General features: G+C 45.4%; 1 protein-coding gene across 5 annotated transcripts in view; it reads left to right on the forward strand.

Moving 5' to 3' along the window:
• The window catches only part of heatr5a (HEAT repeat containing 5a), a 42,040-nt gene that overhangs the window by 13,746 nt on the left and 11,187 nt on the right, over positions 1-17,107 (forward strand). For 3 of the 5 annotated variants that reach the window (XM_069193043.1, XM_069193045.1, XM_069193044.1), the window contains exons 8-22: positions 1,559-1,808; positions 2,396-2,551; positions 4,442-4,692; positions 5,251-5,362; positions 5,583-5,735; positions 6,325-6,424; positions 7,360-7,469; positions 8,049-8,212; positions 8,849-9,015; positions 9,947-10,052; positions 10,579-10,769; positions 11,196-11,355; positions 11,598-11,787; positions 12,444-12,613; positions 13,374-13,400. In XM_069193043.1, coding sequence (XP_069049144.1) covers positions 1,559-1,808; positions 2,396-2,551; positions 4,442-4,692; positions 5,251-5,362; positions 5,583-5,735; positions 6,325-6,424; positions 7,360-7,469; positions 8,049-8,212; positions 8,849-9,015; positions 9,947-10,052; positions 10,579-10,769; positions 11,196-11,355; positions 11,598-11,787; positions 12,444-12,613; positions 13,374-13,400 — 2,307 coding nt within the window. The remainder of the gene's footprint in view (positions 1-1,558; positions 1,809-2,395; positions 2,552-4,441; positions 4,693-5,250; positions 5,363-5,582; positions 5,736-6,324; positions 6,425-7,359; positions 7,470-8,048; positions 8,213-8,848; positions 9,016-9,946; positions 10,053-10,578; positions 10,770-11,195; positions 11,356-11,597; positions 11,788-12,443; positions 12,614-13,373; positions 13,401-17,107) is intronic. The other 2 variants (XM_069193047.1, XM_069193048.1) reach the window with 1 other exon arrangement.

Genomic DNA, 17,107 nt, shown 5'->3' on the forward strand with positions numbered 1-17,107 from the left:
GAGTTTGCATTGACAATTGCGTTGTCTAGGTTTTCCCGTTAGTCTTATTTGCTGTAGCAATCACGTTAGTAGAGAACTGTGGGTGAAGATGTCTGTAGTTGTTCATACACAGTCCATATCCCCCTGCTCCATTTCCATATTTTCTTTTTTTAAGCTGTTTTTTTTAATTCATAACAAAGAATATAATGCTTCACATTTTGCACTGCCGACAAAGTCGGAATGAACATACATCAAGGGAACTATTACACCAGTTACGTGTTGTTCAGATATTCGTGTACTAAGCTGTAGAAGAGAAGCTAAAACATCATTTTTAACTTTGTGTATGCATAATATCTTTCCACACTAGTAACATTTTGCTGCTACGTCGACGGTGCAAGATCCAAGAGTACTCCTGGTTATTTTTAAATACATCAGCAGTAGTACCATGTTGTGTAATCCAAACACATTTGCCTTCTTTTGAGATCGCCAAACAGGTTCACACAGCGTGGGGACAATAGTGGGAAGTTACACTCTCTGTCTAATATCCCCTCGAAGTCTGTATTAACTCCCATTTTAACTCGGCTTCAGGAAAGAAAAAAAATGAATTATGCTGCTCCTGCACCGGATAAATAGTAATTCTTGATTAAATTGCTGTCAAATTAAGATGGGGCTTTGTTACGACATCCCGCTTCATTGAATTCCTAATAGATATTTAATTGTCTCCCCTGGGAAAGGGTTTTTCTTCCACATAATCTCGTGGCCTCCAGAATGTGATTAATGTGAGCCTCCACTGCTGACTTTCCTGCCGAGAATAAAAACAGAAGGTCTGTAGTCTGCGTGACGCTGGAAACGGGAGCCCCAGCATTGAGCTGCAGACACCCTGAGCAGCCAGGGTCCCGTTCTGAGTTAGTGGACTTGTCTCCTGGTCAGCCGTGCAGCTGATTGTCAGGAGACCCGTATTGGAGAAATCTGACACTGGTATTGTTCTTGCTGACAGCAAGAGTGGGGCGGAGCGGTGGCTCTGTGGCTCAGGATCGGCGCCTGTGACTGGAAGGTTGCCGGTTTAAATCCCGCAGCCGGCAGAGGAATCCTACTTCGTTGGGCCCCTGAGCAAGGCCCTTCACCCCAACTGCTCCAGGGGCGCTGTACAATGGCTGAGCCTGCGCTCTGACCCCAAGCTTCTCTCCCTGTCTGTGTCTCATGGAGAGCAAGCTGGGGTATGCGAAAAGACGAATTCCTAATGCAAGAAATTGTATGGGGCTAATAAAGTTATGTTAAGTACTGTTGGAACCCGTCAAATACTTGTAATTTCAGAAGAATCTTTGATCAAACTTTGATATTTCCATTTTTTTGTCCCCTCGTTCATCCGTTTCCTTTAAGTTGTGACATTCAGTTTGACGTTGAAGCTGGTTTAGTCCTGGCAGTCGTGTCTGTACAAGCTGTTGCAGCATGTACATGTGCAATGTTTTCCCCCTGAGTGCTATGGAAGATGTTTTCCACCCTGGGGGGGGGTGAGTTTCCCAGCTGCAGCCTTGGTGAGGCGGCCTGTGTCACGGTGAAGGGCGTCTCTGTCCCGCAGGCCTGTGTCGTGTTTGTCTCCTGTCTGGGTGGCCCCTGGCTGGAGAGGAACTTCTCGGCCCTGCTGGGGCTCGTCTTGGAGCTGGTGTCCCACCCCAAGGCCACGCAGACTCCGGCAGACGCCATCTTCTGCCGCCGATGCATCTCCTTCGTCCTGCGCGCCACAGTGGGGGGGCTGCTGGGGGAGAAGGCCCAGATCGCGGCCGCCAAGGAGATCTGCCAGGCGGTGGGCCGACAGAAGAGAGCTGTAGGTGAGTGCTCTGGTGGGTCAGCTTGAAATCGGTCACGCTTGCAACTGCTCCTGCTCTGAAGACAAGACGCAACATCCCAAGTGGCAGTTATTGGCCCAAATATCCTGGTTAAAAATAAACATTCTTTGGCTGGTGACAGAAATCCTGATAGACAGAACAGGAACGGGACATCTAGTGTCTTCCCTTTCTGAAAATAATTACTTCAGCTGGCAGAAGAATGCCGAGTGACATCAGAATGCAAAACTTCAAAATACCCTTTTCAGGAACTTATAAAGGGCTTCAACTAAGTGACAGTTGCTATTTTTTCCCTTTTGAAAGAAGTGTTTATAAAAAAAACATAAAACAAAGTGATGTTTGAAGCATCTTGCTGCAGTGGATATTATCTTCTGTCCCTAGGATTGTAGTCTTTTTCTGTTCCTTATTTTGAAAGCAAACTTAGAAATAGCATTCTTATTTTTAATTTAAAACGTAAGTGTATTTATTTCTGGTTCAGGTTTTTTTTGGGGGGGGCCTTTGGATGTTCCTTTGTAGCTGCAGGTGTGGCTCAGCTGATGGGGAAAAGTGCCTTTTCTGTCTTGAACCTGCAGATGCCGCCATGAGCGAGAGCAATGTGGAGACGAGGGTGGGAACGTTGGATGTCTCGGCCAGCCAGCATGTGCTGGTCTGTGCCCTGCTGGAGCTGGGCAGTCTGGTTCAGGGTCTGGCCTCCACTGCCACCCCTCTGCTGCAGGACGCCAGCACAGGTACAGGAAAGAGATGTCCCGTTACTGCAGGAAATGACCAGCAAGTAGTCCTGCGTCCATGACCATGTTCATGAGGTGTTGTCAGGAGTTGTGATAGGACTTGCACCCTGCTCTCTGCTAGAACTTTGTTCTGTGCAATAGAGTTTAATGACTTTTGTTTTTTGTGGTCTAATGTGAATTTTTACATTGTTGTGATTCTCTGTAATTCATGCCTGAGACTTCATGAAAATTGGTAGAAGTGAGTGAGATCTTTTCATTTGATTAATCAAGTGAAATAAGGGCTGACTGTTAATCTTTAGGATGTCTTCTTCTCTGACTGAATGCATTATCTTTTCTTATGGATCCTTATAAACATTAAATAGAATAAAATTATTTTTACAGAATATAAAATACCCCTTCAGTGGTAGATCTTGTTCATATTGACTTCCCGGTTGTAGATTTTCTTTCAAATGCAAAGACTTTCATCTAAAAAAAATCAAAGCAAAGGTTCCCTCAAAGTCAGCTCCTAGCATGAGAGAGTCAGCACTATTGATCAATTATTAATACAACTCATGTTTCAACTTTATTGCTAAGAAGTAAAATTTCAGTGCTTTCTAATTCACTGCACAGTGCAGACAGACTTCAGGCTGGGGAATTATCACAGGCTCCCTTCATTGATCCTTTGGGTTCTGGGAACGCCAGTCAATAACCTTCCGCACACAGGGTTATCAATAACTGCCACATGTAAAATACTTATTCTGCTCCTGGACTGTGAAGTCGTATTTTATCAATGGGTGTCCTGCTTCTAGTACACTTGCAATATGTTGAATCAGTATTGTATCCACTTCAAAGTCATCTGTGTTGATGGCTGGCCAAGAACACAGGGTTTTTCGAGGTCCATATAATGAACCCAGTGTTTGTGAATGAACCTAATGACCAAAAAGTATGGTAAGAGTTGTTTTTTATCAGTACAAACCCATAATCCATTATCTTTCTTTGGCACAGGGCTCCATTAGACATTGTTAGGCAGAAATTCATCTTATTCTAAAGAGCTGAACTGTACATGTCGTTAAAATATTTTAAATTCAGAGGCCTCTGTAGACAATACTCAGTCCCACAACCACAAGCCAGCGCCCTCTCTGATGAGACAGAAGACAAAGCCCTCTGCCTAAAATGTTCAGGTCCCTGCTCTGGGCAGCCAGTCCATATAGAAAATAACCAAAACACGTTCTTTCTACATGCTTGAGTGACCTGTCCTAAAGCTGCTGCTAGGAACAAAAGGCAGGATCTTGAAAAAGCAGTGAAATCAGAAGACACTTTTGCGTCTTCTACAAGGCCACAGTGATCCCAGAAATATTCAGTTTAACTCTTTACGTTCATTTCTTAAACTGCCTCAAAAAAACATCGCTCAGTTCATACAGAACTGTTTTATCTTGCCAGAAGATGTTTGCTTCTAAGCATCTGCAGATTGGAAGGTGTAGATATCTGGCTCTGGCCTGGAGTCATTGACCTGGTCTCCTGACCCGGCTTGAGAGAATTTTAGAATGGCTGCCTGCTGCTGTACGTGACACCACAGAAATAGCTGAAAGGCGGGACAACATCAAGAATAGCCACTGGATAATAAGTAGAATGCTGACTTTTTACCCCCCCATTAATGGTAATAAGATGGCTCGACTGGGCCTATAAAAACCTCTGTAAAACTGTTGCGGTTCTGGGCACTGTGGGAGATACACCTCGTGTCTGTCTCCTTCGGTGGTTCTCCGGAGGTGGCCATTTTCGTCATTTTCGTAAACTCATCTCAAGCGTTCACTGGGCTGCGCTGTGACTGCTCGCACCCCGGGGCCCGCCTGTCTGCGAAGGCACGGGGCCAGCAGGCGTCTCACGCAGCTCGGTGTGCCCTGTCGTCCGCAGGGGTCCTGGACACGGTGGTGTCCGTGCTGCTCCACCCCAGCGCGTCGGCGCGGCTGGCCGCCGCGTGGTGCCTGCGCTGTGCGGCCGTGGCGCTGCCCTCCCAGCTCTCCCCGGTGCTGGACCGCTGCGCCGAGCGGCTGCAGGCGCTGAAGTCCTGTCCGGAGGCCGTGGCGGGGTACAGCGCCGCCATCGCCGCCCTGCTGGGCGCCGTGCAGCACTGCCCTCTGGGCATCCCGCACGGAAAGGGCGAGGTAGGGCTGTCCCGAGAACACCGGGAGAGGGGTAAACTGACTCGGACAAGAAATCCAAGGAAAATCGGAAAGAAAGCAGTGAACCGTCTCTTACGTGTGTAGAATATTTGCTGGCACCTTCAGTAAAAGTTGCTGGTTCTGTGTGTCAAACAGGATGGTATTAGTATTTGATTAACTGAGAGATGGGTGTGATACGGGTGAGGAAGGCTGGGAGTTTTTGACAAGAAAAAGTTGCAGAGTGGTGAAAAAAGTTTCCTCGTGTCTGTGTGGGAATTTGGTGCAAAGCTGTTCCGCTGGTAAAACTGCATCTGCGGCTGCTGACACTGGTTCCTCTTGGCTGATATAACACAAGGCAGAAGAGAGCCAGGGCAGTGATGTATTAATAGCCTGCTCCTCGTACCCTGGCATCTGTACCTCGTAATTATTTATTGATTGAAGCTCCAGCATCCTTTGAGACTTTTGAGAGTGAAATTATCACACTCTTCCCAAGTGACATGGTGGTGTCCGGTACTGGTTTAAAACTATTTATTTCTGCCCTCTGTCTTCTGGGATTTTCAGGTAGTAATTGGCTTGGCAGAGGACTTGCTTCGATCTGCCGTCCAGAACAGCCGCATCTCTGTCCAGCGCACTCAAGCTGGCTGGCTCCTGCTCTCAGCATTAATGACATTAGGTGAGACGTTTTTTCCATAATTGCATTATTTTTTTAAAGCAGTGAGATATTAGCTAGAATGTAGAAATCGGATCTTGACAGAAGCCGCTGTTGGAATGAGGAATCTTAGCTCTGAAGTGGGAGAAGCTAACCTTGGAGAAGAACGGCCGGGTTCTAAACGGGCAGAGGAGCCTGAAATAAATCTTTTGGAATAAACGGGATGTCTTTCAATCTGGGGCAGGGCCCGCTGTCGTCGAGTGCCATGTTCCCAGGATCCTGCTGCTGTGGAGGTGTGCTTTCCCTCTGTCCGTCAAGGATCTGGACACGGAGCGTAGCCGTGGAGACTCTTTCACCTGGCAGGTGACCCTGGAGGGCCGGGCAGGAGCCCTGTGTGGTAGGTTCCCAGTCCACCCGCGCCGATGGGCCAGACGATCACACTGCCCCCTGCTGGATTTTTCATGCCTGCTCACTTTCAGAACAATGGAACACATGGGCCTAATGCCTCGGCCCTTGCCTGAAGTTCCTTGCTCAAGTAGAGCAAAGTTGTGAGGACACTGTTTTGCTCATGTTTGCTGTGAGTTGATGGTAATTGAGTTTTCAATATCTGTCCCCTTCCAGACGTCTTGTTCATCTCCGGATTTTCAGATATTAAAAAAATAGTATAATATTCATAAACGTGCCTGCTGCTTAAATAGTTTGATTAAAGAGGACTATAGAGTTTTTTTCTCACATGCAAAGGAATAATTTATAAACATTCAAATGGTTTCTAAAATGTTTTTGCATTACTGCAGTACCTGGTTCTATGCAGGACCGATTAGTGGAGTGTTTTTTTTTTTACCAATAAGAATCAATATCAAATCCACAGCTTCAGTCATGGCTGGATTTACAATTATTTATAAATTTGGAGAAGTGGTTTTTAGTGCACTATGTCGTTTTGGGGTGGGGGGTGTCTCACACACGCTGTCCTCCCTCCTCCTCTCCAGCGATGAAGAACTTTGTCGTGCACTGTGGAGATCTCCTCAACGATGATGTCATTTGCCGGCTGCTGCCGCCCCTGACCTGTGCCGTAGCTTTATTAACGCAGTAAGTAGTTGCTGCTCTGTCTGGGACCGCTGGATCATGGAGGCTATGGCTGGACACCGGACAGGGGGCTGTGACAGATCAGTGGGGGAATGTGGGGGTCCTGGCGCATGTTGGGGCAAAGACTCGGCTGAGCTTGGAAATAGGCTCGTGCCTGGTTTATTTGTTCAGGTGCTGTTTATGCCCATTCTTTTCATTTGCACACCTTTCTCTTTTGTTAGCTGTGCCGTGTGACCTCCCAAAGTCCTTCTTGGCTTGAGCGTAGGTGATCATACGTTTGAGTTGGCCAAACAAACCTGGGGTGACGTGGGGTGGGGTGCGTTGGCACAGGGTGCTGTTTGAGAGGGGCAGCCTGAAACAGCAGCAAAGTGATAATAAAGCTCGACACCTCGAGTGAAACTTTCATTTAGAAGAATGACTTTGTGGGGGGGAAAACACTTCAGATTTCCCTTCCCATGTGATGCTTTGGACGAAACTGTAGCTCAAAGGGGTGATGAAAGATGGTTTTATCACACAAAACAGAACTACGAGCCGTTTAAGAAAGACTGCCAGATTTATTGAAACCCTTCTCTTCTCCACCTTGAGACCTGTGACAATGCGACGTTGTACGCATTCGGCTCACCCTGAATGTGGCTGTAGACTAGTTAGGCAGCATGTGTACCAGACTGCAGAGCGAAGACCTCAGGCTTCATCAGGCGCTGGGGATTCTGGGAAATCTTTCCACCCTCACCAGCCGAGCCTGATTAACGAGCAGCAAGGAGAGAGTCCTGTGACTTGGGGAACACGGCATCAGGCTGACCATGGAGCTCCAGCAGTTCCTACTTACTCATTAGAAAAGCTTATTCTATGACTATAAGTTGGTTTATTGACTGTTTTTCCTTATGACATTGGAAAATAGAAGCTTTTAATTCCCAGTGCTTTCTTTTCTCTCTCCTTAGGTTGCCTTCGCTTCTCAAAGTATATGGGAATCCAATGAAAAATATATCAATGGTCTTTAGACAGAGACTGTATGAGATCCTTGCTTTTCTGCCTCCCAAGACCTATGAAGGTAAGATTATAAAGTTAGAGAAACAGATAAAAACTATCCAATGCTCGTCAGTGTTTTTTCTTAGGAATATAGTTTTTGCTTTGTTGTAGATTGATTTTAACATTTGAAATTGATACTCATGTTTGCCTCATTATTTAAAGTGCTCCTCATGCAGTGCAATTTGCGCTCATGTGGGATTGATGAGAGTTCAGCCTGCTCTGTCATAACCTTTCTTTGTGAAGACCTGTGGCAGTCTGTTTCTGGCCATCTTTGCTGGGTGCAGAGAAGTGCTAGAGAAAAATACTCAGCTCTTTTAATCTGTGATGGCTTCTAAAGGGTCTTTTTAATTTGCTTGAATTCAGATTCAGATAGCATGAAATGATTTAGTGAGGCTACTAAAGTGGCTGAAAATTACAGGAAGTCTATGTTAGTGTTAGTGTTAAAGGTATGGTGAGGTATAGGGTGATAGAATTGAGAGAAAGGATTGAGTTATGGTGAAGGTTTAGTGCAGGGTTGCTTTTAGGACTAATGTTGAGTTAAAACTAAGTGGACTGTCGGATATGCGATCGGCTCACATCCTTGCCTTGTCACCATTTCCAGAGAGTTTCAGAGCCGTGCTCAGACAGCTGGTCAGTGAATTGACTGGACCCGAGAGCCCTGTGTGTGCTGGCCCGGTTCTGCTGCCGCCTCTCTGCCATGCGGACGATGTGTCTCTCCTTGGCCCAGCGCTGCAGGACACCGACCACCACTTCATCGAGGAGCAGGTCTGAGCCACTGGGCCAGGGCAGCCCAGCCCTGTACAATACTGCGATCAGATCTTCATCTAAGTCCTAAAATTAGATAAAGAAAAACCCAATAAAACAAATAACACGCAAAGGGATATACAATTTTGCATTCATTTATTGATCAAAATGATCCAACATGAAATGTCTTTGTCGGAAAAGTGTGTGAGCCTATGCACATGATGAGGGAAATGTACTTGCACTCAGTTTTTTAAGTTTCCATATTTTTCTGTCTTCTCCTCTGCAACTCTGTATTGGATAAAGCTTTTAGGAAATAGCTGGATAGTTGTGAAATGAACTTCATGAATAGTCGTAGCATTTTCTGTTTGTGCTATATTGGAATTGATATACTATGGTATACTGATATACTATATATTGATATACTCATACTATATATTGTACATATATATAGTATATACTATATGCTGATATACAACTGACATGCTGTACGTTAAGTTGGCTCAAGGCTTTAATATTAAGCTCATTACTTAATAAGGGGCAGGACTGCACCCTGATGCCAGGGAGTATTCGTTTCTGATTGGATCAGCACCTGGTTGTGCCTCCTGTCTGCGGGGCCTGGGCTGTGGGGTGCTGACCTGCCTGCGTTGTTTCCCCCAGCTGCACCAGGGCGGCGGCGCTGGGGGAGGGAGCCTGGAGCACGACGTCTTCGTCATCAGCGAGAAGGGGTGGAGGGTCCCCGCCCCCCTGCCTCCCGCGCTGGCCGTCGTCGTGGCGGCGGCGCGGCTCTTCGGGGTCATCTTCCCGCAGCTGGCGGCCGCGCAGAGGTAGCCACCTTCCCCGAAAGAGGAAGCCGCCGTTTCCCGTTGTTGCCGGCGGTCGGACTTGTCCGCGGTCTTTCTTCGAAATAACACCGAAGCACTCCCCTCCCCTCCCTTCCAGGGCCAAATGAACAAGTAAAAACTGAAGGCAGCGCGCTTAGTGTCCTCTTAGAGTTAGAATTCATTGTTCTGAGACCCAGGTGAGATCAGGTTCGAGCCACGTCCTGGTGTCCATGGTTTTAAGCGAACTAGGAACATAGGTCTCTGACCCTGGATGGGAGACCAGGCCATCACCGAGCCCACACCCAGCAAACACTGGTCCTGGCTGGGCTGGGTGGACTGGAGCCATGGCGGTAAAGTACCTCACTCAAGGTACAACAGCAGTGTCGAACCCACAGACCACCACTCCCGAGCCCAGAGACTTTTCGCTTCACCGTGCTGCCCCAGATTGTATTAGACTGAACACCAGTTCTCAACAAGGTTTTAATTAAAGGGGAAGCTTAGTTGAAACTCCCTTTTATATTTTGGGTTAGAAGGAATCAGCAGTGATGACACTTATTTGCCCGTACATCGCAGGACGTCAGTGACTAGTGAGCAGGAAGGGCCACAATCCGTGGGTTTGAGACAACATGGCGACTTGGGGTACTTTCACAAAGTTCTCAGTTTTTGATGATTAATTTGTAATTTGTCAAATTTTTCTAGGACGTCAATGAATTTATTTTGTTACTGAGATTCAATAACCATTGTGAGAAACTGGGACTGCAATTTAATTTAGATTTTCTGAACATTTATAGTACATTTGCCTTTGTACATTCTTTCAAATATGCCTTTAAGTGTAAGGGTCCTGCCTTTTATTTTTACCTGCGCATTATTAACAGGAGGTGTTATAGTCTGCCCCTTCACTGTCTTTTAACAATGAAATTCTTTTGAATTGAAGAGCCCAGATTCTGGAGCAGTTTTTGGAGAGCCTAAAACAACTCAAAGGAGCCCGCCAGCAGGCAGCCCAGATCCACACAGTCTCCGCGTTCTGCTGTGCCTTGAAGGTAAATCTCCAGGTTCCTCCAGTCCGAGAGTGTAGACACTCCCTGGCGGTGCACGCTTTGGAGAACTGGGTGAGCAGTGGGAAGGATTGGGAGTTATCAACCAGTCGCAGCGTTTTGAGCATTTCTCCCTGTGTGGAATTCTGATACTCGGGGCTCTTCAGCCTCTTCTGCACCTTAAAAGTAACGAGTGCTCTAAGCCTCAAGTGGCACAACACAACAATACAAAATAAAACTCAATTAAGCCTCGCAACTCTAGCGATGTAATAATCACTCACTAAATTGATAGAATTGCTTTAAAAAAACACATTGCTTTTATGCCCCTCCCAAGGTCACAGTAAACCTGACCTAATTACCCTCAGGCTAATTGGTAATTACTCATTTATCTGTAAGTTCTTATGGGAGGATTTGTATTACTTCCTTCCACTGAGAGACGACAATAATGCAGAAGGTTCCGGAACTTTTGACCCCCCCGGGGGCCGCAGCCCCCAGGGAGAGGGAGAGATGCCGTTTCCCGCTTGTCTTCCAGCGCCTGGGAACGTGCCGCGGGGGGCTGGGCTCGGAGGAGCTGCGGAAGCCGGCTCTGGCTCTGCTGATGGGCGCTCTGGAAAGCGCCAACGCCCAGCTGAGGTGCGCGGCGGCCGAGGGGCTGTCTCGGCTGGCGCAGGCGGCGAACGACGCGGCCTTCACGGCGGGCGTGACCCAGATCAGCTTTGACAAGTGCGTAGAGACTGGACCGCCAAGCCTGCCTTCCCAGAATGCACCCCCTTGGGAATTTCCTCTAAATTTATTTAGAATCTGTTCTTTCAAAATGTTCCAGAAGCATTGTGGGTTTTTTTTAATGAGGGCTGCTTTTGTAGCATGCATTTAAATTTATCAGATCAAGATCACAGTACGCATTAAGGTCTCTTTTGTGTCCAAAAAAAGGCCAACCCTGCCTGAATTCTGACCTTGTCCTTTCCTGACCTTTGTGGTTCAAAAAGAATCTTAACTGTCCTTCTGATCGCATTTTCTTATGTCTGATGGAATGATTGCTTGTTGGGTGTACAGCTGTCGGACTGCTCTTGTTGAGAAAGGGAGATGAAATGGTAGAATCGCGAAGCTCCTTGCTGGCCTTAAAAATAACGGAGAAAAACTCTTTTGTAGGCTGAAATCCGCCAGGGACGTGATATCGCGGACAGGACACTCCCTGCTCCTGGGGTCCCTGTACCGCTATTTAGGAGGTATCAGCTCCAGCCAGCATCTGGGTGCCTGTGTGGGAATCCTATACACCCTCTCTCAGGACAGCACCTCACCTGAGGTTCAGGTAATTGTAATGCTTGAGTTACTACTTCAATATCGGTGTAACTTCACATTCCTTACTCATTAAAGTAGCATTTTTTTAATATACTATTTTTTTATTTATTATTTATTTTCTTATGCTCACGTATGTGTTGCGTCTGTTATCGTATAAATCCTAGAGTACAAGTGGTGTGCCGTTGTGTGCTTTGTCCGTTGTGGTGGTTGGTCTGCAGGATAACTTTCAGGTGTCGGTCTGCTGTCTGACAGGCGTGGGCGCTGCACTCCCTGTCTCTGGTGATAGACCTCGCTGGGCCACTGTACCACGCACACATAGAGCCCACCTTCACTCTGGTCCTGAGGCTGCTGCTGTCTGTGCCTCCCGCACACGTGGAGGTGCATCAGAGCCTGGGCCGCTGCTTAAACGTCCTCATCACCTCCCTTGGACCCGAGCTGCAAGGTACCTTTTTCAAAACAACGTGTCCGGAACAGAAGCCTCAGGTCTGATCTGCAAGCCTAAAGACAGGAGACCATCTTAAAGGTCATTTCCGGTCCTAAATGTAGTATGGGATGTGTACCAGCAACATATGGGACATGGTTTTTTGTTATAATATTTGTACAAAGCAGGGTTAGGATAAAAAAGTAAAAGATTTTAAGGACCTGGATTTGAACAGATATCAAATAATATTTTACAAGTAAAGTTTTATTCCATGCTGAAAAGAAAAAAAACCCCAATGTTTCGGCTGTGGAACTGAAACATTGTGTCTCTTTACTTTTCAGCAGGGAATAAACCTTTACTTGTTCCTTTGCAGCCCACACATGCTGACGCAGCTCCCTACTTGAAATAGTATTTTATTTTTACTTTGTACCGTAAACTATTTGTTCACAATCTGCTACCGTTCTCAGGCATGCGAAGCTGTATTTTTCCTAGATCCCAGGGGCTGTAAACTGGGCGATAGCTGTATTTTTTCTCAGTTGATTCTCCCCCATATACGAACAACTTTACTGCCATCCCTATCACCACGGCTGTGATCCGTTCAGGAAAGCTGGAATTCGGCCTGGAGAGGTTGCCTCGCTGGCGGCTCTGAGAGGACATGTCGGCTCTCTTTATCTCAGGTAGCAGCTCCGCGGTCTCGGCCCTCAGGACGTCCTGTCTGGTTGGCTGTGCGGTGATGCAGGACAATCCTGACTGTCTGGTCCAGGCTCAGGCCATCTCCTGCCTGCAACAGCTCCACATGTTTGCCCCCCGGCACGTCAACCTCACCAGCCTTGTCCCCAGCCTCTGCGTAAGCACCATCCTCTATGCCTTGTGCTGTCGAGCACCTTCACTGCCTTCGCGGCTTTGTGTTTTAAACAAGTTGCTTCCGTGTGGGGTATTCTGTAGGCAATAGCAATGTACTTGAGGCTGTTAATGTGTGTTCTGCTCTTTATCTGGAGACGTTTAGGAGTACTACACAATACGGACCTTAGCTTTTTTCTGTAGCACTGTCCACAGGGTAAAGAATATTTTGTAGTCTCTGTTAACTCATTTTTGGTGTTCATTTGCACCTTTCCTGCTGAGGTCTAGTTAGCCCAGTGCTGTTTTAGAGCTGCAGTCTCACTCTTCCTTTGCTTCAACCCATTTAATTAAAATAGTGCTTAAAAACCTCCAGCATTCGCACTTCTAGTAATTTTGTAGTACCTTGTTAGTTTTGTCCATTAGTTTTGTCCATTACAGACATGGCATTTTACTGTATAGAAAATGTTTGTTAGACCCAGACCATTTGTTGTGTTGTTTTTTTTAGTCTGTTACTCTTCTATTGTTCAAACTTTCAAAAATTTTCTCTTTATATTCTGTTTTCTTTTCCTTGTGCCTTGTATATATTTTATTGAAAGTTTGAACTTGAGGTTTTAAAATATGAAAAGCAGGAAATTCTATTCTTAGCTCATCTTTATTCTCAGTTGTAATTTCTGTAGCTGAAATCTTTTCTGTCATCTGTGTATGTGAGTATCCTTCTCTCCCCTTGGTGCTATGGTGACTGGTCTGTCATTTGCTCTCTCGTGCAGGAGATCTTGTTGGATAATTCTGTGTTGGTAGGTTCCTTTCCCTGACAGGTTTGCAGTGTGAAGTTTTCTCTTGCATCTGCTGTTGAATCTGAGTTTTATTTCTCTCTCTACCTCTCTATTCATTTTGGCTGTCCGTTTGTTTCTGAACTAACCTGATCACTGTCAAGCAGAGCATGAGCCGACATTGCTATGGTTTTATTTTGTACAACATCTCACGGCAGGGGTAGTGTGAAGGACTTTGTTTGTTTGCACATTAGAAGCAGCTCGCAGACCGGCTGTCTCTTGCTTAGAGACAATTGTGTTTAGAAATTTGGGACGATTCCTCCAAAAACGGGTTTTGCAACCCTAGAAGGTGGTGTGGGGCATTTCCGTAGTAAATATTGCATAACTACCCACAAGATGAAAGAGGAGGGTTTTTTCTATACATGTGGGAGTATAGACTAGGTGCTTTAAAGTGTTTAAATTTTTACCTGTTTTGCTTTAGTACTAAGTAATTTTCCTTTCCCTATCCCCTTTTCAAGAGGACAAATATGTAACTTACTACATATGTTTTTGTAATTTGGAGATTTTTTTTCTTCATTTTGAATGCCTCAGAGCAACGGAAGTCAGTTATTTTGCTGGTGTCTCAGTTGTGTAGTTTATAAAACAAACAGGCCTTAAACAGTACCCCTGTCTTCAATATCGTCCCACAACCTTTCCTGGCTGGAGCAGATCATGTTTGCGCTTCCCCCATTGCACATTGCAGGATTAACACCAGATGAGCCACCAGGGCGGCGCTAGCCACATGGAGCTAACAACGCTGTTGGTTCTTATTTGACCATGTGTTTGAGCTTTTTCGATCTGCCCCTTTAATTTCTTAAGTACAATAATTGCTTTGGAAGGTGCTCCAACATGATTGGCAAAAGAAGTAACTTGCATAAATGTGTTTGTTTTTTATTATTGTTGTTGTTGTTGTTGTTGTTGTTTTGCAGTTTTTCGAAAGCTTTGTTTTTTCCTGTGTGTAATGGCGGGTAATTGTGTGGGTTTGGGTCCTGCCACTGCTGTCAGAGCATGGGCCTTTGCTGACGTACATCGCAGAAGAGGACAGCAGTCAGTACTTGCAGTCCTCTGCTTATTTTCTGTATGCAGCATTCCATCTCAGTCTGTGTGTGCATCTTCTCGCATCTGCTCTGAAACCGAAAACTTCCCCGGATTGAGTTCTGAAACAGATCTTTGAGCCAGGTGTTTGCCTTGACAAAACCTTTGTTTTCTGAACCGTGCTGCGTTGATACATACTGAAATGGTTTAGAAATGCAAGTCTGGATTAAGGATACGTGTTAGATGGAATAAATATAGGTTAATTGTATGCTTTATGACTGTGATGCTTGATAAACCAATTTCTGTAGACGTCAGGAACTGAGAGTATACACATGATCAATACCTGGTTTGTCCAATGTTAATCTGATCACATGTATATATACATAATACATGCAACAGACGCATTGCACACTGTCCACAGGGATGTTCCTCTATTCAGGCAACTGCCAAATCCTCTGTGTTTACAGTGAAGTCCACATCGGCCCAAAGTGATCATACTGTTGTTCAATGGGGTTGAGACCTAGTGATACAGGAGATACATGCATGACAGGAAGTCACGCTAGTTCAAGACTGATCTTAAGTGACCTTTGCCCATGTGCTGGTTATCGAGTTTAACTTTTCATGGATCATACTGGCATTTTTTTAATGTAACAATACTGTAGGTGGAACAAAAGCTTCAAAATGGGATCAGCAGATTGCTGTTCAGTTAACTTACCATCAGCAGCAAGTCAATATCTCTCCCCTAAACGATTCTGTTGCTGCCACCAAAACCGCACTGTTTCCTTATTTGGACTTGAGGACTTTTCGTGGTTTCTCCTGCGTCCATCTGGTCTGTCATCACCGCAGTAGACAGCACCAGCTCCAAGTCAGTATGGAGGCAGTTGTTGTTGCTACAGTCATGCAGTGCAGGAAAGCAGAGTCATGATGCTGCAGGGTTCCATGGCTGTGGTCAGATGCATGGGTGATCCATGATTCATTATTTTTAGCAGCTGCAGTTGTTGTTTTGGCGAAGTGACCTCTATGGTGGTACCAGTGAATTTGAAGATTCTGTTATAGGGTTACTGCAGTTAATAATGAATAATTCCTTGCCTTTATGTAGCACTTTTCATCCTGAGGATTCACAAAGCACTTTATTGATAAGAGGACACCCACTTCATCCAAGAATGAAGTGCAACCACCACACATTCTACTTCCCCAGCTGAGGGGGATCTCTTCTGGTAGACCAGATTATAAAAGCCCAGTGTTTAATCCATCTGCAGCACCGAGGTAAACACCCCTACTGTTATGACCAGTGCCATGGGTTCTTTATTGACGAATCAGTCAGGACCTGGGTGTAACATTGCTGGGCTGCACCTCCTACAGCACATTATTACCTGTCCTGAGGCTTTAGTTTGGAAATTCTGGTCCAGAGAAGGAGCTCCACCTACTGGTCAACTGGCACTATGTAGTGCTGCAACCTGGTTTCCCATCTCCGTAAGGACCTGGTTAGATCCGTACCAGAACAGGCTACACAGTAATGCACCTCCTGTCAGTTTTAAAGGATGAATCCCAGTGTCCTAAGAATTTTCACTGTGCCTGTTCCTGCCATTATAACTGACCAAGTGTTGTTGTCTCTTCTGTTTAGCTTAAGCACCATTTTTACATGACAAACTGAACCTCTAATAGTGTCCTAAACAAACCACTTTAAAAAATGGACCTTGTCCACCTAGTAACTGGGAGCAAAAAATAGCTTTGCATTTCTAAAGCATTTTAGACACTGTAGTTTAATGTTTTTTCTCATTGTGTTTATTTCTGTCTTTCGACACCTGTCTGTAATGTTTAGCGATCGTGTTCTTTATCTCCGGAGGTCTTAATCGTGAGAGAAAATGAGAGAGAACTGAAGCTGATTCCTCATTACTCCCCTGAACACTCTTCCTCATGCTTTTATCAGCTGCATTCCACAGACAGATCCTACTGAGCTCAAACCACTTTCGATTTAAGATGTGTGTAAAATAAAGAGGCAGCCAGAATAGCCAGTTTCAGTATGAATGTCATGGTACCCAAAAGCCTGTGCTTTAGTTTCCCTTTGTCTTTTTTGGGTTCCTTTTGTGTTACTATTTATGCTTATGAAGTTGTTTACTTAATAATACATTAACTGTGGTTACATCTAATTGCTCTGCAAGTAACTGAGTTTGTTAAAACCTTTTTTTCTAATCAAGATCAGTCAAATAAAATTCACGTAAAAGACGGCAGGATATGAAAACTGGTATTATTTAGCTCTGGTGCAGAAAGTTCAGACCTCAGAATGTAATAGCTTGAGTTTGACAATTTCCCTTGTACTGGGGAACCTGAGACTTTAGCTCCCTTAGGTATACCTATCTCAAGCCTCAGCAGTTCGGCATTTATTTGAAGAGGTGATCCTGTCGAGTGTCTCTGTAGCTTCCGTAACCTGTTACTTTGTGTTTCAGTGGTAGATGAAGGACTATGTCACACTCAGACTGTTTGGTGTTGAAGTTTATTTCATTGATCTCGATGGCAAGGATCTGCCTCCCTGAAAGTCCAACAAAGTACCAATTTTAGGCTTTTTAGTAGAAAATATAAAAAGCTCTGGATGAAAGGCTGCAATTTTGAAGTAAATTTGCTCCTCTTCTGAGCCCTAAATTGTCCGTGCAACCTGT

This window comes from Lepisosteus oculatus, chromosome 8, assembly GCF_040954835.1.
Source record: "Lepisosteus oculatus isolate fLepOcu1 chromosome 8, fLepOcu1.hap2, whole genome shotgun sequence".
NCBI lineage: Eukaryota > Metazoa > Chordata > Actinopteri > Semionotiformes > Lepisosteidae > Lepisosteus > Lepisosteus oculatus.